General features: G+C 35.6%; 1 protein-coding gene across 1 annotated transcript in view; it reads left to right on the top strand.

Annotated features, from left to right (window-relative positions):
* The window catches only part of ITGA8 (integrin subunit alpha 8), a 213,656-nt gene that overhangs the window by 171,490 nt on the left and 17,561 nt on the right, over positions 1-24,605 (top strand). The window contains exons 26-28 of the mRNA XM_074266669.1: positions 1,305-1,433; positions 6,448-6,561; positions 17,445-17,546. Of these exons, the coding sequence (XP_074122770.1) occupies positions 1,305-1,433; positions 6,448-6,561; positions 17,445-17,546 (345 nt within the window). The remainder of the gene's footprint in view (positions 1-1,304; positions 1,434-6,447; positions 6,562-17,444; positions 17,547-24,605) is intronic.

The following is a 24,605-nucleotide window of genomic DNA, read 5'->3' as shown; positions in this document are numbered from 1 at the left end:
TTTTTGAAATTCCAAAATATCTGCACAGAAATCAGATGTCCTTTATATGAAGACCAAAATAAAATCACAAATTCCAGAGCATAAACTCAATGGTGAAAATAAAGTTGCCTTATTGCCATTGATACTACTGAACTGGGCTCCTTCACTGAGGTATCTTTTTTATTAAAGGAGTGCAGCTAATCTGTATACCAGGCAAGGAGGGTCCTGCCCACAGCCGGTGGTTTCTAAGGAGTTTGAGGTTTCTCCAGATCAGAAGGCAGCTCAGAATCCCAAGATCCCAGAGCTGGAAGGAATTGCAGCCCATAAGCCAAATGGCTGTTACCACTCATGAGGTTACCAGTAGCCATCACATGTCATGAAGTGGTCCCTCCATTGCCAAATGTTTTTCATCACACTTTGACAAGAAGCTTTCTATCTACAATAAGGAAGTGGGGGAGTAGGGAGAAGACAAAGCGAGATTATTTTATCCCCAAATATTCCACTCATTTTTATTTTAGTGCTTCTGGGGGTAATTATTTTGGCTTAAAGTATTTATTCCAAGGGGCCCATTGTCAAAATGAAGGCCTCCCATTTATGAGAACTTATTCTCACTGGATAATGGGAAAACTTCCTTCTTTACCCATACTGTGTATTATCAGTAAGGAATATTTTATAGCTATTTCCTAAGCATGTATGGTATACAGAATATGGTGATAAGTGCTGAGGGATATGGGAAATTGAGATCCAATCCTAATAAAGAAGCTAGATTCAGTGGCATCCATGGTAATAAGACAACATTCCTGGAGAACCTGAGGCAATCAGGGTTAAGGGACATATATAGGGTGACACAAATAATAAGTATCTGAGATGATATTTGAACTCAAGTTCAAATCATCTTTTATCCATTGTACCATCTACCTATCCATGAGAATAATACATAATGATAATAATAATAGAATTAGAATTTTAAACTTTGTAAAGCACTTTATACATGTTAACTCATTGGAAGATGAGAAATATGAATAAGACCAGAAAACAAGCAATGTGATACCAGGTTGTACAGGCCAAGAAGTCTGGACTCTGTTAAGTAAGCAATAAATAAGTAGCCACTGAAAAATCTTAACGACTGACATGTTCAGATCTCTGTGTAAAAAAGATTAGTCTGGCAGTGGTGTGAAGGAGGGATTTGAGAGGGAATTCTCATAGGAGTCTTATTTAGTTGGGGAAAAAATGAAATCAGCACACAGATCAAGGCCAGGGAAGAGGGAGTAAATATTCCTGTAACTGTACACAGTCTCAATTGTTGCCCTGCTCTCTTTTTGCAGCCTGCAGCCTCCCAGGAGGACACCCCTGCCCTCAGTGCCTTCCTGCGTAATTCTAGCATTCCTCATCTTGTCAAGAAGAGGCATGTCCCAGTGGTAGAAATTCACAGACAAAGTCCTGCAAAAATACTGGTGAGTTCACTGGAATCTACTTAGGGCTGTTTTCATGATTTGGACAGAATTCTTAGATACAGATGGTTTTAACTTCATGAGGGTTTTTCTTTTCAGTTTCTTCCAGGACATTGATGTGCCTAACATATTCTTTAGAAGTACATGATGAGAAAAATCTCAGTGTCTTCTCAATGTAAGAGTGCTTGCCTCATTCAGATAAATCCTGAGGGAGAAGTCATGTAAGGAAAACAATTACAGCAACCTTAGCCTGATGGGAAGGAGGATAGAAAATAGTCATTTTAATAACCTAAAGGTCTTAATCATTATAAAAAAATAATTCAATAATCATTAGAGTCATTAGTGGGAAGGAGAAGAAGAAAGGGATGAAGGAAAGGAGGGAGGGAGGGAGGAAAAGAAGCAAGAAGGAAGGAAAGACCAGAAAGCAGAAAGAGAGAAAGAGAGAGAAAAGGAGGGATGAAGAAAAATTATTTCTACCTTCAAAACCCATTCTGTTGGGGGAAACATGTTAAACATTTAATGTATTAAATATATATGATGTTATATATATAATTGTCTATCATCTGTTAATAAATTAAATACATATCTTGCTAAAGCAAGATTATTTGTGAGAGTTTCTTTTAGGCACTTGAGCAGAGACTTGAAAGGGGATAAAAATCTTAAGATGGAAGATCTGGGGAGGAAATTCATTCCAGAAATGTGGACTAGTCTGTTTGAAGGCACAAGGATGGAATATGGAAAGTCAGGAACCATAAATACAAATGGGCCAGTTTGCCTGGCCTCTATGAAGTAAAACATGTGAGTGGGAGTAATGTGAAATATGACTAAGTGGTCAAATTGTTAAGGGCTATTATTATGAGGCAGGGGATGTTATATTTTGTCCTAAAGACAAGAGGGGACTGCTAAAACTTTTTAAGCAGAGAGGTAAGATGATTAGACTTGTTCTTTAGGAAGATCATTTTGGCAATTTTGGAAAGATAGATTAGACTTGGGGAGCATAGAGATATTTACCTTCTATTAAGAATTATCAGGAGGCTATTGGGAAAAAAAATCCAGTCATGAGATGGCAAGGGCCTAAATTAGATTAGGGGCAAATAAAGAAAAGGGGACAAATGCAAGAAATATCAGAAAGGTAATTTCTCAAGATTTGGAAACTGATTGGATAAAGAGTAAAAGGAAAGGGAAAAAAAGAATTTAGGCTTAGTGTAAGATGGCAAAAAGGTGTCTAAAAGTGTTGTGATACATGATAAGAATAGAAAAGAAGGATACCTTTGGGAGAAGAGAAAATGATTTCTGTCTCAGCATGTTTTGGACAGGAGATGTCCTAAAAGACCTCCAATTGAAAATATAAAAATATCATTTGGCAATGTACAACTAGGTCTCAGTGGAATGTTTCCAGTAGGCGATATATAAATTTGAAAATCATCTGTGGAGAGATTAATCAATAAACACAATGGGAGCTAGTGAAATCCCTAAAAGAGATGTTATAGAAGAAATTCCAAGACAGGTTGTGAGTAACACCTACACCTGGGGATATGGACAGAATTCAGCAAAAAAGACTAAGAAGGACTGGTTAGAAAGATTAAAATAAATAAATGAAAAGAAGCAAGAAAGATCAACATCCTGAAAAATGAAAATACACAGGAGGTGCCACGGGGGGAAAAAAAAATCCCTTTCTGCTCAGTTTTGCAGGGTCCAGCTCTGTTGATTCAATTTTGTCAAAAGCCAGAGGATAGATAGAATTCAGGGTCAAGGCAAGCCAAAGGAGATCAAGTTGAAGACCAAAAGGATCCTGAAAATCCCATCTAGTTCGGAAGATGCAAAGAGATCATGTTAATTCTGGTATGACCAGTAGGATTGGATCCATTTCAAAATCAACATTCATCCCCTTGCAGCACCCTCAGTCCCTAATGTTATCTAATCTCCCACTGCCCAGCTGGCCCCTGAATAATGTTCTTGACCTCGTTGGCCCTGATGGCCAGCTTACTTGGAGCCAGTTCCCAATCTTCTAGACAGAAATCATCCAGTGAAAGGTCTTACTGTTTATCAGCTCCAGTTTTCTTATGCAAATGCCATGTACTTTGGAATTTCTGTGTTTCTGTAGTCACCATTTCCTTTGTTCACATCTGATATTTCTAAAACTGTTGTGTATATTTGAATTCCAGTTACAAGATCAAATTCTTTTCCTCCATCAATCTTCTTTTTTGACTTCTCAGTGGAAAAGTTTTTCTGCTTCTGCAAACCACCCAAAAACTTACTAGCTGCAAAGCAAAAAAATCCAACCATCTGCTTCCACATTAATTACTTGATTGCACTAATTAGCATTCTGAATTCTCTTTGTTTCTTATTGTTTACAAAATTAAGGATCACTTTTCCCCACTCTTTGTTCTCAAGTCAAATTACTAAACAATTCTAGATAAAGAGATTATGTAAAGTTGATTCAGAAATCAAAAGTTAAATAAAACCTCCTACAATTTTTGTTTTGTTAACAAGAATTATTCAATCATATTTCTGATGAGCAACTTAAAAGGACAGAATTCCAACATCTGTTTGGGGGATCATAATATCAAATTTGCATTAAGAAACATTTATCAATTACAATGAAATGTAATTTTTGGACTAAAACTTCCAAAACTTTGGGATAATACATTTTACACATTTTCTCCTATTAGAGTTTGGTGGGCCAGAGAGATTCTAAAAGCAGTTATCTATTATCAAATAGATAACATTTACAATTTACATTTTTCCAAAACAATACAAGGCCATTCTCCATTCCTGGGCCATCTCCTTCATTCCCAGCACACTTCCCCAATGATGGTATATATTGTACTATTGGTTTGGGAAAGCTGGCATTTGTGAGACATGGATCATCATGAGAAATGTCTCAGAAATTCCACTTCATAGATTTTTGTTAAATTTGATCCATAGCCTACAACATTTTTGAGAATCCATTATCATTCTCAATTAAAATGTATCATTAATATAAGTTACATGTATTAATTTATGAAAAGTTTGTGAATCAAACTATCTCAGCACCTAAGGGTCTGTGTGGTATAGGTAACAGCCACCATCAGGACAGATATAAAGCATCTATGGAATTTTGATTGAAATAACTTGCAGGGACTTTAGCAATTACTTTTCCAGAGTCTGCAAATTTGCTTACTATTTTTATAACTGTATTTCAGTAGATTTGGGTTTTCTTTGTCATCTTATGTATTTTATGCATTTAAAAACATTGTTTTGAGGAACCATAGACTTCACCAGATTGCTTTTACACAAAACGTTGGGACATTAATCTAGCCCAACTCTTTAATTTTACGGATGAAACCCTAAAGTATTTAATTGCCTTAAGTAGCATCCCTAAACTGATGAACTAGTGACTTTCTGGCCAGTATTCTTTCTCCTACACTTTGGTTTCCGAATCCTTGTTTTTGCAGAACTACCCAATGAACATTAGGGGAAAATAAACCAAAATAATTCTCTTGTTTTTCATTAGTTCTATTAAGTGAAATTTTCTTGGTTTAAAAACCGATAACTCATAAGATTCTGCTCAATGCAAGTACTGTTCAAAGTATAATCCAAAAGGAAAATGGAATTGATCCTCCAAAGTTTCATCTTAAAAATGACTTTTCAAGAACATATATACTTCATCCAGTGAGGAAGTCTTATAAGAAATTGGGCATCCTTGGGATCTGGATTCAATTTGTCAGATTTTTTTCAGGAGTGGAAATGGGGAGATGGGATTATCCAGTAAATTGTGATTCTGATATAATCTGTCCCTTAGTGATCAGAGGAATGAATGAATTAATGAAACTTCCAGAAGTAGCCGGTTTATAATCAGAGAGAATAATTTAGACATAGAGAAAAATTAATTTCTAAGTATCAGTCATTCAGTTATCTAAATTAGGATTCTTCTCACAAAGCCATAAGAAGCAGAATGGTATAGCAATGGCTTTGAGTCAGGGCATCTGGGTTTCATTCTCATCCCTGACACTTCCTATATGTGTCATTCTTGGCAGATCACTTGTCTTGCCTTAGTTTTGTCACCAATATAATGGAAATGGCAATTTCTGTATTATCCACTTCAGTCCTTTCCTACAAACCTTAAAAAAAAAAAGCTATATCTATATTTGTATGTATGTATGGTTTAGAATTAGAGGATCCAGGGTCATATAAAGAATATTTTTTTTTTTAAAAACTGACATAAAAGAAAGAAGGAAATCCAATTATAACACGAAGATTTAAGCACATAGTAAGGGCTTTAAAAAAAATCCTTTCCTTCATTCAGCTAGATGGCACAGTGGACAGAATACTGAATTTAGATTCAGAAAAACTTCAGTTCAAACCGATGTTAAACCCTGTGCTGTGTGACCTTGATTTGATCACTTAATTTTTTTCAGTCTGATTTTCCCTATCTGTAAAATGTGGCCAATAATAACATTTCCAGGTTTGTCAGAAGGATAAAATGAGACACTTTGTAAAGTTCTTTTAAAATCTTACAGTGTTATATAAATGCTAGATTTTATCTTCTTCACCATGATTGTAGTCTGAACAGAATGGGAGCAGTTTGTAAAATGTATACACTCCTATTTTGGGTGGCAGAAAAAAATAAGAGCAGTGAATATTGTCATCTTCACCATGACTATGGTCTATTATTACAGGAAATTCCCCATGTGAAATCTCATCGTGAAATGACTATGACTATGAGTATTCTATAGATACAAAATGGTAAGGGAAAACCAAGGGAATCATAACACTGAGCCACAGTTCTCCCATTTTAGAATTCATGTGAAAGTTTTGGCATTTAGGAATCTTGTTTTTAAATATCCAGTTCTTCTTGGTTACCAAGACTTCTAAACTAAACTTTTTTAGTTTCTGATGAACTAAAACTTCATTTATCATTAAATGATATCTGTTGATAAGAAAATGTGAATAATTCCTACATTCCAATTGAGCTGTGTCATTACTGACAAGAAATGCAATCCATAAAGTTGCTTCTCTGAATCTCTTTTTACAGAACTGCACAAATATCGAATGCTTGAAAATCTCTTGTGTGGTTGGTCGATTGGAAGGAGGTGAGAGTGCGGTCCTGAAAGTCAGAGCACGCTTATGGGCCCAAACTTTTCTCCAGGTAATAAAAGTGCAAAATGGATTTCCAGTGAAATTTATTTTCAAAACCAAAACAGGCAACTATTTTTGAAAAAATTTTCATTAGAGGAGTTGAGCTGAGATCATCTGGCCCAAGCTCAGTTGGGCATAATTGGATTTAAAGTTTTGTTATATCTTGGAACTGCAGGTGTACCATATTCCAAAGTAAAGGCAAAGCTTGTCTTATTTATTTATACACTTTGAAAAAAGTATACTCTACAAAGTAAGTATATACTCTACAAAAAGTATACTCTTCTTAGTCTCTATACAAGGGAATGAAATTACTCTAAAACCAAAAGATTTAACATCAAGTGGTTTTACCTATAATATGTTCATTAAGATTGGCATTAGAGTAAAATTCCAATGTATATATTATTTTTAGCTGACCCATTACTTTGAATTATCTGTGGGACAGTGACTCATCAAGCAGGGAATTGAATGGACTATTTAATCATTTTGATTTTCTCTTCTGTTAAAAACTAGGGGAAAAAAAGTCATATTTCTTTTTTTTTAATCTATCTGACCATCTATTTGTTCTGAGATTTCTTTAACTATTTCAATAAGTATTCTCTCAATCTCATTTTTAAAAATACATGTTATAAATTAAATTTTATGTCCCCCATAGAAATACATTTTATATGATTTAGTTCAAAAGGTCATGTAAGATAAAATGAAGATCCTATAGAACATAATCCAGTATCTTAGTGCTTCCTTTCCTCATGGTCACATCTTTTTCTTCTGGCCAAAGTTCTCCTATAGCTTAATTTTCTTTAATAGATCAGCATTATAATAATTTCAATAGAGCTTTGATCTCATGGAAAGGAGTACTCTTTCCATTGGTATTGATCATAGCCTACCCATGCCCTCTCATCTAGTGTTACTCTTGCCCCTGCTCTCCCATCAGTCCTTTATAAGAGACCATCCCTGTGAACTGGAAATCTTACTCTGGGGTCCTTGAACCTGCATTTTGTTGTTGTTGTTGTTGTTATGGTAACTATATGTCAATGTAATTGGTTTATTTTGTAATACCATATATTGCATTTTATGCACTTTTAAACATTATTCTGAAAAGTCCATATACTCCCTAGACTTCCAAAATAGTCTGTGACACAAGAAAAGAATGAGAACCCCCATCCTAGATCATTTATATAGATGCCAGTGGACCATAAGGGCTGTTCTTTGTTTTTTTTTTTCCTATCACTCAGTCATTCATGGCTTCTATTGCCTTCCAATCTCAATGACATCCTTTATGTGTGTGTGTGTGTGTGTTTTTTTTTTGGGGGGGGAGGCACTTCATTGCTCTTTGAGTGTCCTACAGCTTAAATTTCTTGGCAACAGTGAGATTCTATCATTAATAGAAGAATATTGGAATGTTTTTAATGGTTCATACAGGAATGACTAAAGAAAGAATATCTGTAATAGGGCTTAAGTTTTTCAAACCTGAGCTGGAAGTTCCATCCTGTACCCATTTTTAATGATTTGTATTTTAATTAAATGCATATTTTAATTATCCACTATTGAATCAGATACAGCACAAACCACAAACCCTTCTCTTTTTTCAGTCCTGAGGGAGTCTGGAAATGAGTTATATTATCATCAGTTCCAATCTTACATCCTGTAATGACATGATTCTCTACCTCATTCCAGCATAATCATGGAATCACTTCTACAATCTAAAAGATAAATTTCTTAAAATGGATTACTACCTTTGATCATGTTTTTGGAGTGATTCATGTCTTAAACTATTTTCAATGAAATTCCTTAAAAGGCTCTAAAATTCCTAAAGTTGTTTTCTTTAGCTAAACATACACTTAAGAATAGATTTCTTTTCTTTTTCTGTCCAGATTTGAAGATAGCACTGATTAATCTTGGATAAGATTTTTAATCAGAGAAAATTTAATATATTATGAATGACACTGGAAGTTTGAGAAATTTTGACAAATGATAACAAAAAAAAAAGTAAAGTCTAATGGGGAAAGCACCACATTATTACAATAAATTTTGTAATAACTTATTTTTATATAGTGCTTCAAGCTTTACAAAAATGGCATTGGTATTAGTATTACCTCCTTTTTTTGCAAAGCAAAGATCTAAGATCCAGAGGTCCCACAGCTCTTACATGCTCACTAGTTTTCATTTTAATCCTTCTCTATGTTATTTTGTCTTCTTTCCAAAATTGCATCAACTCACTTTTTTTCACATCATAAATTTCGAACCAGGAGGACATTATCAAACTGAAATACAATCAACAATCATTCATTAAACACTTACTATGATCCAGGCACTGTGCTAACCACTGTAAAATCACAGAAAAAAAAACAAAACATGGAAATATGAGAGGAATGACAAGTAAGCTAGGATCACTACACTATGAAAGGCATGGAAGTCAAAAATACCAGAAAGTTAGGAAAAGTTGTAAACACCAAACTGAAAATATCCAAGTTGTTTCAAAACCCTGCCACCTGTACTCTAAATGCTTTCTTTATTCTCCTGCTCCTGAAATTCAAGACTCTACCCCTGGAAGCTATGGTCTGGTAGATGAATCTTTGCTCTAGTCTGCCCAGAACATGATCATCACTCCAGTTTCTGGGCATTTCCAAACTACAATCCATATGTGTCCATTCCTTTTCTAGTTCTTCCCCTTTCTGTGTCTTTGTCCCCATTAAAGTGTAAAAAAATTCCTTGAGGGCAGGGACTGTGTAGTTTACTTGTATTTGTAGCCCACTGATTATCAGAATGCTTGATCACTCATGTGTTGATTCATTCCTTCTCTTCTTATCACTTTGGTCCTCTTCAAGAGTGAAGATTCCACCACAATTGAAGAGGAAAAGCTCTATAACTAGATAAAGAAAAGAGAATAAGCTTGTTTGTGGACCATATGTTGTAAATACAGACACCACAAATTAAAGGATTTTTTATTCTAACATTATAATGAGCCAGGACAGAAAAAAATCCAAGTATTGTTCTTAGGTTTAAATAGCTGTCATATTCTTTCTATTTTAATATGATTATTTCCCTGATCTACATTTATTATTAGATCTCAAATTTCTTCAAAATCCTCAACATAAAGACTAGGCCAAATTTAATGTTTCTTCTAAAGAATGTTATAAAATAGAGAATTTTTCAATTGCTTTTGTAAGAACACACTCTTTTCTCATAAGTAACATATGCCATCAATAATATTCTGGTTTTCTGGCTCCACAGCATTTTTAATGGGATATTAAAAAGCTGAATCACTCACATTATATGGATTTGTTTAGGATTACCCTACGTTTGGGGCTGCCTTTTTGGCATAGTGGATAGTTTCAAGCCTGGAGGCAGGAAGATTTATCTTCCTGAGTTCAAATCTGACCTCAGACTTTTACTAGCTACCTGACCCTGGGGAAATCATCTAACTTTGTCAGCCTCAGTTTCCTTATCTGTAAAATGAGCTGAGAAGGAAATGGCAAACCCCTCCAGTACCTTTGCCAAGAAAACCTCAAATGGGACATTTCTTAACCAGGGCTTTCCCTATGGCAATGAACTTATAAATCCAGCCTTATCTTCGGGGAAGCCAAATAGTGTAGAAAAGAACAACCAGAGCGATAAAGGACTTTGTCCACATAATAGAAGGATCATTTGAAAGACCTGGTAATGTTTAACCTGGAAAGAGGAAAAAAAAAAAAAAACTTAATGAGAATATGATGTCCCCATTGTTTTATGATGGAAGGATTAGATATTTTCCTATTTAGTCCCAAAGGCAGATGCAGAATCCATAGGTAGGAATTGGAAAGGTGCAAATTAAGCTTTCTGTCAGGAAAAATTCCCTTAGAATTACAGCTAACTATAAGAAAAACAGGCTATCGCAGGAAATAGTTAAGTAACCATTCTTTGAAAGTTAACAAAAAGAAGTTAGACATGTATTGGTCAACCTGCCATCTCGGGGACAGGGTGGGGGAAGAAAGGGAAAAGTTGGAACAGAAGGTGTGGCCCTTGTCAATGATGAAAAATTACCCATGCATAGATTTTGTAAATAAAAAGCTATAATAAAAAAAAAAGAAATTAGATAATCACTTGTTAGGCATATCATAATGTGGGTTCTTTTAGGGGTATGGGTTGAACTAGATGGCTACTGATGTATCTTCTTTTTGCAAAATCAAATTAATCAATGGCTAATCTATCTTATTGCTTTGGTTCCCCTCCCCCCCCAATAAAACCAGATCCTAGATCTATTAGGAAAGTAAAAACAATAGTTTTTACTTTCAATCTTATTAATCTCATCTTTCATTTTCAGGATTTTCAATTTGGTGCTTAATTGAGGATTTTACATTTTTTTTCTTTTTATAGTTTTTTTTTCATTACATGCTCAATTTATTCATCTGTTCTTTTTTTATTTTGTTGATTTAAAGATTTAGAGAAATGAATTTTGTCTCAAGGGGTATTTTGATTGCATTCCATAAATTTTAGGATAATTTTCACTTTAATGAAATTATTTGTTTCTGTAATTTGTTCTTTAAATGACTTTTTCTTTAGGATTAGATTATTTAGTTTCCAATTAATTTTTAATCTTTCCATTGCCCTTTATTGAGTGTAATTTTTATTGCATTATGATCTGAAAATAATACATTTAATATTTCTGCCTTTCTCCATGTGATTTTTTTTCTTTTTGGCTGAGACAATCAGGGTTAAGTGACTTGCCCAGGGTCACACGCTAGGAAGTGTTAAGTTTCTGAGGTCAGATTTGAACTCAGGTCCTCCTGACTTCAGGGCTGGTTCTCTAACCATTGCACCAATTATCTTCTCCCACTCTCCATCTGATGTTTGAAGTTTATATGACCTAATACATGGTCAATTTTTGTGTAAGTGCCATATGCTACTGGAAAAAAAATCATGCATTTCTTTCTATTCCCATTCAGTTTTCTCCAAAAGGCTTTCATATCTAACTTTTCTTATATTCTATTTACTTCTTTAGTTACTGTCTTATTTATATAGGAACTTAATACTAAAGAAGATGGATTTATGTGCTTTCCTTTCAATATGTGTACTTTCTAATTCTGTGATTTAGTAGTTTCGTCTTCTTTCCCCAAACTGATGTTTGGTACCCCACTGAAAATCTCTGGACCACCATTTTGGCAAGATGCTCTCCTAAGTGGACAAAGGAGCTCCTTTGTCCATGGACCATTCAGAAAATATTTTCTTTCACTTTATTCCAGATTATCTTGGGACTTATGAGCTGCATGAAACATAAAAGTCTACTTGAAGATTTTAAATTTTGCCAGTAATTGCTTAAGCTTTTTATTTCAGACCACAAGGCTTTTGTTTCCAGTAAATGGTGAATATTTAAGCACAGGCTCCATAAATTGGCCATGTGGTCAAAAAATAAAGTGCTCCTTGAAAATGTGTTAGGAAGCAAGAGAGTGGGTGAGGGGAAGAACACTCAGCTGCCAGTACACACTAGGTGTGCCCAACTCAAAAACCTCCATCTCTATTAGTTGCCAGCCCTATAACTTTTATTTGTACTATTACAGAAAGCAAATTGTTCTGTAAGAGTACATAACAAAGTCAGCCAGTGGTCTCCTAACCTCAATTTAAATGAAGCTGTTATGGAGGAGGTACAGGGCATTTCCGGAACATTAATGGGCCAGGATACTGTCAAGAGATATTAACCCTAGTTGGTTTTTCAATTTTTAAAACTTTTCAATATGGCACTGATTGCTGTTATTAGAATAAATTACTATATGGGAGAATAAATTCCCTAATCCTTAGCCCACCTCACTATGATAGCTCTTAAATAGTGCGATTAAGTAAGCACCATTCAACTGGATCTACCTAACCTACAAAATTTACTCAAGAATCCATGTATTTCCCAGATACAAGGCAATGACATTATACAAAAGAGGTCCCAAAGCAAAGAACAAGGTGATTTTCAAGGTCTGCCCATTCAACTGCCAGTTAGCATCTATCCATCTACCAAATTGCCCTGTGGTTTGGGATCATTTTAGGAAAAAGAAAAGTAGATCCTTTGCCAAAAATGCTGGAGATCTTTGGTGTATGAGTATAGAACATGGGAATAAACTTTATTTTCCCTTTTCCTTTAACTCCCTCCCACTCTACTTGCTCAAAGACTATTTTTTTAAATCCAAGGTCTAATTGTTCATCTGTATGAAACAGGATCAGAGTATGTGAATATTCCTTTTTTTTTTTTTTTCAAAATGACTTTTTTGTGAATTTTCATGATGTCATTTCCCCCAGTTTCCCATATGTCTACTCCCTTATCTGGTAGAGAACTCAAATGTACAATAGTAAGTAAACTCTATTCCCTTTAGATTCCAGGGAAAATAAATCATTGAAAACATTCATTGCATGTGCCCTTCCACATCAGGCAGGTGTGCTGGCTTTCACTGGACTGGAACCATTAGAGGAGGATTTCCTCAGTACAAGATTCAAAGTCACAGATCACTGGTGCAGTTCAGACAAGGTTTTGAGTGGAGAAAAATTAATCACTTCGCCTTGATGGAAATTTTCTTGGTGAGAAAATTCAGCAAATTAAAGATGAATTCATTCATGAAGACAAAGAGGGCAAGAATAGGACATGTAGAGGAAAAAAAATTAGGAAAGCTAGAAAAATTTGATGAAATTGAGTGGTTAAAATGGCCCACACACTTTTTCTAAAAAACAAACAAAAAATGAGACCTTACACCTCACGATGAGGTTCATCTTAGAAACAGTTTTTATCCTCTCCTTATTCAAAAACTTTCAGTGCATTTCATTTACCAGACTCCTTTGTCTGTCATTGAAAGCTATCCATAAGATAGGCCTCTGCTTCTTTCCATCTTTTCTTGCTTTCCAGGTCCCCTCCATAGCCCGCAAGTCAGAAGTTGAGAACGTAGCCATTTCCAAGTTGTTGCTCCAATTGCCTCCCCTACCCAAAGTGTCTTGCTTACAGATCTTTTTTTCCCCTGAGACTTGCTATTTCCTTCCCTGAAATGCCAATAAAGTTATCTATTTCACAAGGTTTTTTTTATTATTATTTGAAGAAAGTGCTTTGAAAGATACATGTCCTAATTCGTTCATGGCAAACATTGGCCAAGCAACTGCTTATCTAGGGCACTACTTAATCTCAAATCTCAGGAAGTTTGCAAATAGTTCAGAAGATGACAAACTATAAGGAGGTAGCAAAGTGGGCCCAAAGCATGTGAGAACACAGCTCTCAGTAGTCAAAACATTTTTTGATCACCTTAATTGACAGAGTAGGTTTCTTTGGGATGACATGTACATATATTTAGAGTACTATAAATATTCTCCTGGGAGGCTCAGTGTTTGGTTTGAATGACTGGGTAGAAACAGCCTGAGTAATTTGTCAACAATAGTGTATAAGCAAAGAGAATGTAGAAGCAGAGAAAGTGTTCATTGTCTTGAATGGGAGGCATGGGATTCCCCAGAGAGTTCCAGAAGCTCTCTCTGATTAATCTCCATATAAGAAACATGAGGGATTAATAGACATGCCTTTCTTCTACATTAGAACGGAAGTCTTACTTTGCTATTATTTTGTGTTTGTGGTACTTGACACCATACTGAACATAGAGTAAGGGTTAAAAATTTTAATTTGAAAAAGCTTGTTGATTTTACATTGCTTTAATTGTGAATCAAGTGTAGGGGAAGATTGGGAAAATGGATGTTCACAATTAAGTGGGACTGATTCTCAGCTAGAATCTGGTTTGATTGCAACATAGAGAAAAGAGGGAATAGTGGATGATAAAGCTAGAAGCATAAGTTGTACATAGATTGTAAAGGAGTTTGAATGCCAAAAAAAGAGGACTTAAGATTCTATACTATAAACCAATGGAAACTATCAAAATATTGAATAAGCAAATGACAAAATCAGACTATGAATGAGATGGTATTATATAATGCAATTGTCATGTTAAAAAAAAAAAAGAAAGAAACGACTGAAATCAGAATCCTTAGCTTTTCCACGGTTAGGTAATTATATATCTATTAAAAATTGGATTCCAACATATAAGGTAAAAAATCATTGGAAAAGTTGTTCAAACTCTTATAGATTTTTTAAGATCATAATTGAGTGACCCAATAAGATCAGTCTTGGCCAGACAATAGGACAAGAAGTCACCAAAATGATACTAGACCCAAAGCCATGTTATGTGGAAAGAAAATGGGACTGGATCTAGAATCTAGTTTTGAAGGCAGGTTTGCTAACTAACATAGCAACATTAATTCAGTTACTTTCCTTCTCTGGGCCTCAGTTTTTCTTCATTTTTTAAAAATATCTAAGATTAGACTTCTTTGAGATCATTTCTAGCTCATGAATGGGACTAATTATCCTATAAAGATAAAATGTTTAATCAAGTATTCTTAAGCTAGAGTGATATTTAAAAAAAAATTGTTTTCCAACAATTTAAAATAATTGCTTTTAACATTTTGATAACTATATTTCAACATAATTGATTCCTTTGGTAATGTCGCATATTTCATTTATCATTATTCTGAAGAAAGATTCCATTGGCTTCCTTAAATTGTCAAAGGGATCCATAGCACACACAAAATTAATTAATTAATAATCGCTGTGCTAAATAATGATACTATCAGTATGAAGGTTTGCAGAAAGAATATTATCATCTAACCTCATCTCATAAAAAAGTAAATGGGTTTAGATTATAGAGATATTGTGGGGAATTCTAGGTAGTAGGAAGATGTTGAGGATTAAGGAATTGATTAAACACTAAAAAAAAAAAAAATCTACATAGAAATAATGTGGGATTTTCTCTCCTATGGGTGTCTTGGATAGATGGAGAGATGAATAAATAGATAGCCTTTTTCGCAAAGATTTAGCTCTTCCCATTTGACAGGAATTCAGTAAGTTCTTTCTGCATTTATTCTTATAATAGTAAACACTTGTAACAATTTTATGGGACTCAATAGTAGCTTATCTTTATCTACAAAGAGGCTTTCATCTAAACAGATGGAAGTGATCATTATTTACTTAAGATAAACAAATTCAAGCATTGCCAAAGTTTCATTTGAATATAAATATAAAAAAAACAAAATTGTGCTATAGTTAAGTAGTCATTAAATTTCAGTTCTGAAAGCTTTTGTTCCTTACTGTATTTATTTGGAAATAATAAATTTTGTCTATATTTTTAATGTATTTGTAACCCAGATTGATGCATTCTGACTTTTCCCCATTTCCAATTAGTCTTTGTTAAAATATTTTTGAATTGTTTTTAAAAAATATATCAAAACACAATGGAGGATGTGTGGTACGGAAATGGTGAGGGGGTCACCATTTAATAAAAAAAAAAAGCTGGAGAGAGCTCGAGAAAAGCAAAGTTTATTGTACATATCCCGAGAAGGGTGTCCCACCCTTCCATCAGAAATAGAAGAGAGGAAGCACCTCCTGTGGGCAGGACAGCAAAGCACCTCCTCCCATCACTGACTCTCATCCTCATTGGCTGAGAGTCTTACATTCTAAACTCTACCCATGAAATTAAACTTGACTAATAAGTACATAGTTGCCCATATTTGACTGAAATAGGGAGGAGATTGTGTCATGGGAGGGTAGCAGGAAGGGGACCCGATTATGCCCTTGAATCAATGCTCAAAGTCCTTCAGGCCTACTCAAACCCTGAAGTAGATGAAGCCTTACTCGATTTTCACAACTGTCTTGAAAGATCTCACCTCATCTCATTCAAGGATATGTGGGGACAAAGGGGGAGAATCTGGAATTCAAATTATAAAAACAAATGTAAAAAAATATTTTACATGTAATAAGAAAAAATAAAAATATTAAAAGGTAATATTAATGAACTCTTCCAAATAAGAGTTTTTTGGGTAGCTGAAAACTATAGTAAGCCTTTTTCATTTTAAATTTTAGCTGTTTTTAATGAAATATTTCCTTAGATAGTTTTCTGCCTATTTATTATATGTACTACTTAATAAATATAATCAGATGAGCATTGCTTAAGCTACTGATAGTCATCATTGCCATGCCATAATCAACTCTACTTGTAATTAAGCCAACAAGATTAGTCAATTACTTTTTTTCATTGCAAAATATTGGCTGTTTACATCTGATCCTTCTTGCCATTTCTAAGTTCTCACTCGCTACCTTTCTGAATCCTCACTCTTATTCCTGAAATTCACTTTTTCTTGACTGTTTTCTTTTGTCTTTTTTTTTTGGTCCATGAAGCTGGAATTGATAATGTTCTTGTGGAGGTCTCAGAAGAGGCATCCTAAGAATAGTCTTAATGGTTACTTTCTCAGCAAACCTAAATTTAAGAGTTATGAAAATGTGGGAGCGAAGCATCAACTTCATAGAGAGAAATTTTCTTAATAACAAATTTTCTTGGAGAATAAGGAATTACCCATATGACTCCTACAGCTGATTTACTGGAGCCATCCTTCCTTCCCAGTTTTGCAATAGCTAATCAGTTGCTGATTGGAAAACTGACCAATCTATGTAGGAACTGTCTACTGATCTGAGCTGTTTTAGTCCCTTTTCACCATTCAGATATCACCAAGCACTAGGTCACTTAAGGGGAGGAAATGTTGTTAAAGACAAAAATGTTTTTCTTATCTTAAAGAACAAAAACTTTTGTCCTACTGTTGGCATTCAGGGGAGCTATTGGAATACACAGGAACCACCCGACAGTGGCTGCTGGAGATCCAACCCAGACTTGCAGAATGGATCTCCTCTTGTGAGAAAGAAAGAAAGAGAGAAAAGAAAGAGAGAAAAGAGAAAGAAAGAAAGAAAGAGAGAAAAGAGAAAGACAGAAAGAAAAGTTTAAGCAGCTGGTGACATTGCATGACAATTCATGCTTTGTGATTTTTATATCCTAATACAATTTTTAAATCTTTTTGTGTTTTCAGAGAAAAAATGACCCCTATTCGCTTGCTTCCATTGTGTCTTTTGAAGTTAAGAAGATGCCATATAATGACCAGCCGGCACAACTTCCAGAAGGAAAAGTTGCGGTAAGTATCATACGACACAAATGAATTAGATGACCATCTTGGCCACTCTTCTTCATGTGGTCATAATTATATTCAATGATCTTTTTGGATCAATCGCATCTTTCTTATTTACCCAATTACTTTTTATCTGATTTTATGAAAAGTCATCTAAAACTCTTCTAAAATTAATTTTCCTGGAATCCTTTCCTAATCTTGGTGTGGAAAGACAGAACTAGCATCTCCTTCCTTATAGGCTATCTGCATTTTATTAGTCCTTTGAGGCAGTTATTGACTGTTTATTAAATAAATGGCATGTGAATAGATATTTGAAATGAGAAAAATTTGAGTCCTGCCTCAGGCACTTTCTAGCTATCTATTCTTAAACCAAAATCCCTTAGCCTGTTTCAATCTCATTTTCCTCATCTGTAATATAGCAATGATAATAGCAGCTACTTTGCAGAATTGTTTTAGATTGTAAGATAATATATAGTACATTTTGCAAAATGTGAAACACAATATAGACATGATTATTTTTCCAGTATTCTGCACATAGCACATTCTTAATAAGAAAATAGTGAAGTTGGAGTCAGAGGGCCCAGATTCAAGTTCTGGCACTGATACACTGTATAACTTTGACCTGAGTAATTTTTCTTTTTTTGGTCATCTGATTTCTCTCTGGAAAAATGAGAGAGCTAGACTGGATAATCCATTATGTCCTCTCCAGCTGTAAAACTATGACCTTATGAATTAAACTTTTCTGTATATTATGGTTTTGTTTTAGGAAATGAGTTGAGTGTTGGTGATCAGATAACAACCCATATCCTGTAATAGTGGAATTATTCTATTACAATGGCAACAATGATATAATCGAAATAACTACCAAGGGACGATTTAGAGAGCTGAATTCTGACCCATTTGAGACTATGGATTGGATGCATTACTTAGATTTGGGATTCTTCCCTTCTTCTCTCTACCCACCTAAAGAACTTTGTTCTTCTCTTAATCAAGTGGAATACAGCTAGGAAAAGCCAGCTTTGGCATAAGAAAGGGGTCACATTGCCAGATCTTTTTTCTCCCCACAACTGTATGGGAATGATCAAAGCCAGAGTACAAGAAAACACAGCAAGGTTCAAAAGCTTATTCTATGGTCATACAACAAATAAATACCGTGACCTTTGGCAGGAGCTCCTACTCTTAAAACTACTGATGTTTTGAAGGAATAATATCTTAAATAAATGGAGTATGTTACTAATGGTGTTCTTACTAATTAATGGTTGCTCTTACCAGCTTGCCAGAGCCAACTGTTAAATTTTAGTATAAGCATTTACACCTTAGAAATCAACAAATGCTACTAATTTAAAGCTTGATTTTGCATTGTTGTTGTGATTGTCAATACTTAAGAAAGGGATGCAGCAAATGTTAATAATTGTAAACTAAACTTAACAGTCTGTCTTGCATACATGATTTTTTTTCCCTAGAGAGCATGTTGTTAAACATTTACAAACACATCCTTCTTAGCCCAGTTCTAGTCTAAGGTGAGACAGAGTGATTCAGTGGAAAGTTTAGTGGATTAAATTTTAGAGGTTCAAAATTCAAATCGTAACTGTGTCATTTACTTATATGTGTGATTTCAAGTAAATCATTTATCTGAAGTTGATGGCCATTTTTCATACTCTTGAACTTGAGGTCTTAACAATATAATCATTAATATGTGGACATACTTCTGTTAAGATGCTTCTTCTTGGGCCATATGCCATTTATACCTCTGCATGAATATTATCAATGGCAGAATGAGCACACAAAAAAATTTTCCTTAGCAAGCCTAGCCTCTTACTAATGTCCATATAGTAAACAAAGGCAAAAGACACTAAGAATTTGACAATCCGTGGACCTCCTGAGAAAACAGAGGCTTGTCATGTATTTCTTCCCTAAGTGGCCATTAATTGCTCCTAGTGGAAGAAGAGAAATTCTCTTCCATAATGAAGGTCCAGTCTTCTGAACAGAGTCAGGCAAACAAATAATTTACCTTTATAAATCACGAGAAAGGGTAGCTCTTCTGAAAGGAATTTATTTTTCTGACTCTTAAATTGCCAGTCATCTTGAAGGCAACCCTAACCACTGGGAATCACAAAGTTCCCTGTGTTTTCTTAGTAACTTGTCACTACCCATGCCTATTTCCATGGGATATACCATACCCTTCACTTGAATCTCCACAAATGTTCCTGCCCTGTAAAGTCATCCAGTTGATTAGGAAATTCATAGAATTGATCAAGGGCTCTCCAAGGAACCTCACGCCACCATACCATCTGAAAAATAAATCCAGACACAAAGAAGGAAAAGGCATTTTTCTATGTTTTATAACTATCAACTAATGCTTGTCTGGACATATTTTGATTTTTATGAGCTTATAACAATTTTTCATGGGTATTTTAGGGCAAATACCCCAGCTCTTCCTTTATTTAGCTAAGTTTTTTTGCTCACAAATGCATAGTGCCTTTTTGATTTATGATCAGATTAGAAAACAGAGGTGGTTTTGATTTTTAATATTGAGTATCATTCAGAGGGTTTCAAAGCCTGCAAGTTCCAAAAGACAGAAATTGTAGTTCCTTTGTTTTCGATCAGCATGTGCCCAATAACAGAAACACATGTTGCAGGGATCACCGGCAATAATATTGCACCATCCGGTGGAATCGGCCACAAGTGATTGCCTGCTGTTCTGACAAGTCTCAGATGGGTTCCACAGCGATCAGCATCCTTCTCCCAGCCACAATAGTTATAAAGAAAAAGAAAAGAAGTTTTTTGATGCTAGTGATTTACTACCCAATATCTGCAAAGGTTATTGGAGAAACTTTGAAAAAGAATAGTAATTTCTGGTTCCCCAATATCTGCATAGTCTATGAAGCTGTTTCCACAGGCTCGGGCTGATGTGGGGCATGTGGAAATATCCCTTCAATATTATGAGTTGAAAGAATTCTGCTTTGAGCTAGCCAAAAAAGAAAAAGAAAGAAAGAAAGAAATCTTTGCTACCTTTGAAAGACATTGTCATTCTTATTTTCCAAACAGACCAGATTTCTGAAGAGTAAGAAAGAACCATTTATTCTAAAATATGGTGTGCACTAGGGTTGATAGGTTGAAGACAAGAATTCCAGTCCGCACTCTTCCTAATGCCCTTTTGTGTATACTCTTGGGCAAAACATTTAACCTCTTGGTCTCCTCCTTTATAATATAAAACACTAATATTTGCTTGTCTCCCAACCCCCTGGCAAGGATTGATTAGTTAGTCTGCACTCCCTTTTCAACATGGTAATAATTCATGTATTCCCTGTGTGTTACATGGACTTGAAGCAGAAGAAAATGGTCCTTCATTTGCAACTGTCCAGTCTCTGGTTTTAGCCGCTGAATTGCTCATGCAGTCTAACATTTGTTATGGTGAGGAGTGAGAAAAGGAGATGTATCACACAAAGGGATTAAGTCTGAAAACTGAAATTTCCCAGATGACAGTAGACATCAATCAGCATTCCCTTTAGTATCCTGATCTCTGCTTCTGTTTTTGCACATCTTGTTGCCAATGGGGTATTCATCAGATGGCTTCAGAGAGACACTTCTGTGGCTTTGGGAGAGTTTAAAAGTAGTTACTTCTACAAAAGAAATCCTTCTCTTTGAAAACTATAAAATCAGAATGTGGTCTCCATTGTGAATCTAAAATTGTAGGCTAACCATTTCCCCCCAAAATAGAGTTGGGACAAGCAGGGGACAAACAAGCAGTTGGTATTAGAGATCATCTCTGATCCTTACTTATCTCTGACGGTACAATTCACCTCTCCACACTGGGCTTCACTGGGCTCATCTGGAAAGTGAAGCATTTGGCCATGAGATCTCGGAGATCATTTTTACCTCAAGATATGTTTACTCTGTACACCGTGCTCGACACACATGTATATATACATATATGTATCTTTGTATGTATGTATATACCCTTGAAAAATGCAAAAAAGAAAAACCATTAATCTAACAATGCTCTTCATATGTTTTTTTGTTTTACTTTCCTAATAATAAAAGGGAAGACAGGCCCATTAAGCTGTGTATATATAGATATATATTCATATATTATATATATTATATGTATATATGTTCATATATATTATATATATTCATATGTATATTATATGTATATATATTCATATATATACCTATATATAGATATATATTCATATATTATACACATGTATACATATACAATTAACTATGACTCCCTGACCCCTACTCTGATTCCTCACACCAGAGAAAGCAGGCAAAAAATAAAGATGAAATATGGTATTGTGGTTAGAATATTGTGTACAGAGCCCAGTGGATGGATAGAGCACCAGTCCTGAAGTTGGGTGGGCATGAACTCAAATCCAAACTCAGACACTTAATACTTCCTAGCTGTTGTAACACTCCCTTAGAAAGTGGGAGAGAAAAACTGGGCAAGTCACTTAACCCCAATTGTCTCAGCAAAAATAAATAAATAAATAAAAGAAGAATATTGTATACAGGAAGACCCAAGTTCCTATTCCCCTTACTAACCTTTAAGATGTGTAATGATATGCATATTATATCTTTGAGTTTCAATTTCCCCATCTATAAAATGGGAATCATAATATCGCAGTGCTCCTCACACTTTTTAAACAGGGGGCCAGTTCACTGTTCCTCAGACTGTGGGAGGGCCGGACTATAGTAAAAACAAAAACTCACCCTCTGTCTCTGCCCTTCAGCCCATTTGCCATAACCCGGCCCATAAACATCCTCAGCAGGCTGCATCTGGCCCGCAGGCCGTAGTTTGAGAACCCCTGATCAATGGTATCTGTTAGGATTACTAAGTGAGAACTGAGGTTGTCTGGATAGTGACAAGGTGAGAATTCAGGTTGGACAATTACAAGGTGAGAACTCAGGTTGACTTGATAGAAGGAGCAAGCCCATTGGCTGAAGTGGTTCTTCCCAGAAGCCCTTGCATTATCCCATGCCCATTCTCTGGGAGAATAAAAGAGAGGACTCTCAGAGAAAGAAGAGGACTCTGAATTGCATCAGGCTTGACGGGGCTCTCTGCAGGAAGGGAAGTCACTTCTTTGGACAAGAGTTAACAGCAACTGCCTGGAGACAACGGTTCATTACAGGAAGAAGAATCTGTCTGAGAGATTTGAGTAGACACAGCAGATCTCTTCCCAGAGAGCGATCCAGCAGCTTCTGGAGACGACAGCTCGCTACAATTGGCGCCCAACGTGGGGCAAGGACTTTTGCTTATCCTGACAAGAGGAGCTAGACCAGACCTTCGCAATCTGGCGCCCGAACAGGGACAGACACGGTCCTGATTTCAGTGGAAAAGCCTCCCATCCAGATCTCAGTCTCTCTGACCCAGAACCGTGAGTAACGAGGAAACTTTGTTAAAGATTAAGTGAGTGTGCTAATAGATAAATAAGGAACTTGTTAAGGACTAAACCAGGAATCTCTTATAGCTGAAATGGGGCAAACACCTTCTGTTCAAGGAAAATGTTTAGAGAGCATCATCAAGGTTATGAAAAGCCAAGGATTGATTATAATTTTAGAGGAGATTACTGAACTTTTAAGAACTGTGAAGGTTATATGTCCTTCTTTTTCTCTGGAAGAAGAATTGGATCCAGATGAATGGGAATTAGTAGGAAAGCAATTAGGTGAACACTACAATTCCAGGCCAAACTCAATTTCCAAAGATACAATTCATATATACAATTTAATCCAAATGGCTTTAAAAAATGTTATTCTAAAGGAAGAGATGAAGGAGCAAAATGGGGAGGTGTCAACTAAACTAGGTGAAAAGGATGAATCAGATAACAATGAAGTTAAGTACAATTCTGAGCAACAGGAGCACCTCCCATCTCCTCCCTCAATTAACCCTTCATGGGTGGAGCAAGAAGGAGGAGAGGAAGAGGCAGAAACACAAACAGAATTGCCTGTGAAGCAGCCTAAGCCTATGACAAGATTAGAAAAAGCATTGGTTAAAGCTAAGAGAGAAGGACAGGATATAAGTGATTTTATACATGCATATCCTGTGATTGAAAATATTGACTCTGTAGGTAAAAAAAGGAGAAGATATGCACCTTTAGATTTGAATAAAATTAAGGATTTGAAAAAAGCTTGTACCCTTTATGGGGCTACATCAGCTTATGTCAAAATGTTACTAGATGGTTTGTCTTATGAAGTCCTAACACCAAATGATTGGAAATCCATAGCAAGGACATGTCTGGAACCTGGAGAAACTTTATTATGGCTTGCGGAATTTCATGAATTATGTAAAATTCAAGTCAGATGCAATTTGGAAATAGGAGTTAACACACAATTTACTTTTGAGCACTTAGCTGGTGAAGGTCAGTATGGAGAGAATTCGGAACAGATTAATTATACCATGACAATATATGAACAAATTGCTAAGGCTGCAATAAAAGCTTGGGGTGTCCTTCCTGGACAGAAAGATCGTGGAGAAGCTTTCACTAAAATACAGCAAGGTCCCAATGAACCTTTTGCAGATTTTGTGGGACGTTTGCAAACTGCTGTCAAAAGAACTATTGGAGAAAATTCAGCTACAGAAATAATGACCAGACATCTGGCTAAGGAAAATGCCAATGAGATTTGCAAAAGAATTATATGGGGATTAGACAAAGATGCTCCTTTAGAGGAGATCATAAGACGCTGTGCTACAGTGGGAACAAATGCTTTTTACATACGGACAATGATGAATGTGGAAAGACAGGGTCCCTCCTGGCAAGGAACTTCTAGAGAAACTCGGCGATGTTTTCAATGTGGAAAAATTGGGCATCTAAGAGCTCAGTGTAGGTATGGAGATACAGTGAGAAGACAGGGTGAAAGAAGACCTAAAACCCCATGTCCAAAATGCAACAGAGGACTCCATTGGGCATCAGAGTGTAGAATAATTCAGGGAAATGGGATGAGGGGCCCAGGTCCAGGGCCCCAGGCAAAAAAGACTTGGGGCATGATGGCAGCTGATGTTACACCCAAAGAGCCTTTAGAAGGTCAGGACTCTGATTTGATCAACCAGCAGAAAAGCAA

The sequence above is a fragment of the Sminthopsis crassicaudata genome, chromosome 5 (assembly GCF_048593235.1).
Source record: "Sminthopsis crassicaudata isolate SCR6 chromosome 5, ASM4859323v1, whole genome shotgun sequence".
NCBI lineage: Eukaryota > Metazoa > Chordata > Mammalia > Dasyuromorphia > Dasyuridae > Sminthopsis > Sminthopsis crassicaudata.
Note: the sequence above shows the minus strand (reverse complement) of the source record. Positions and strands in the feature narration are given on the sequence as shown.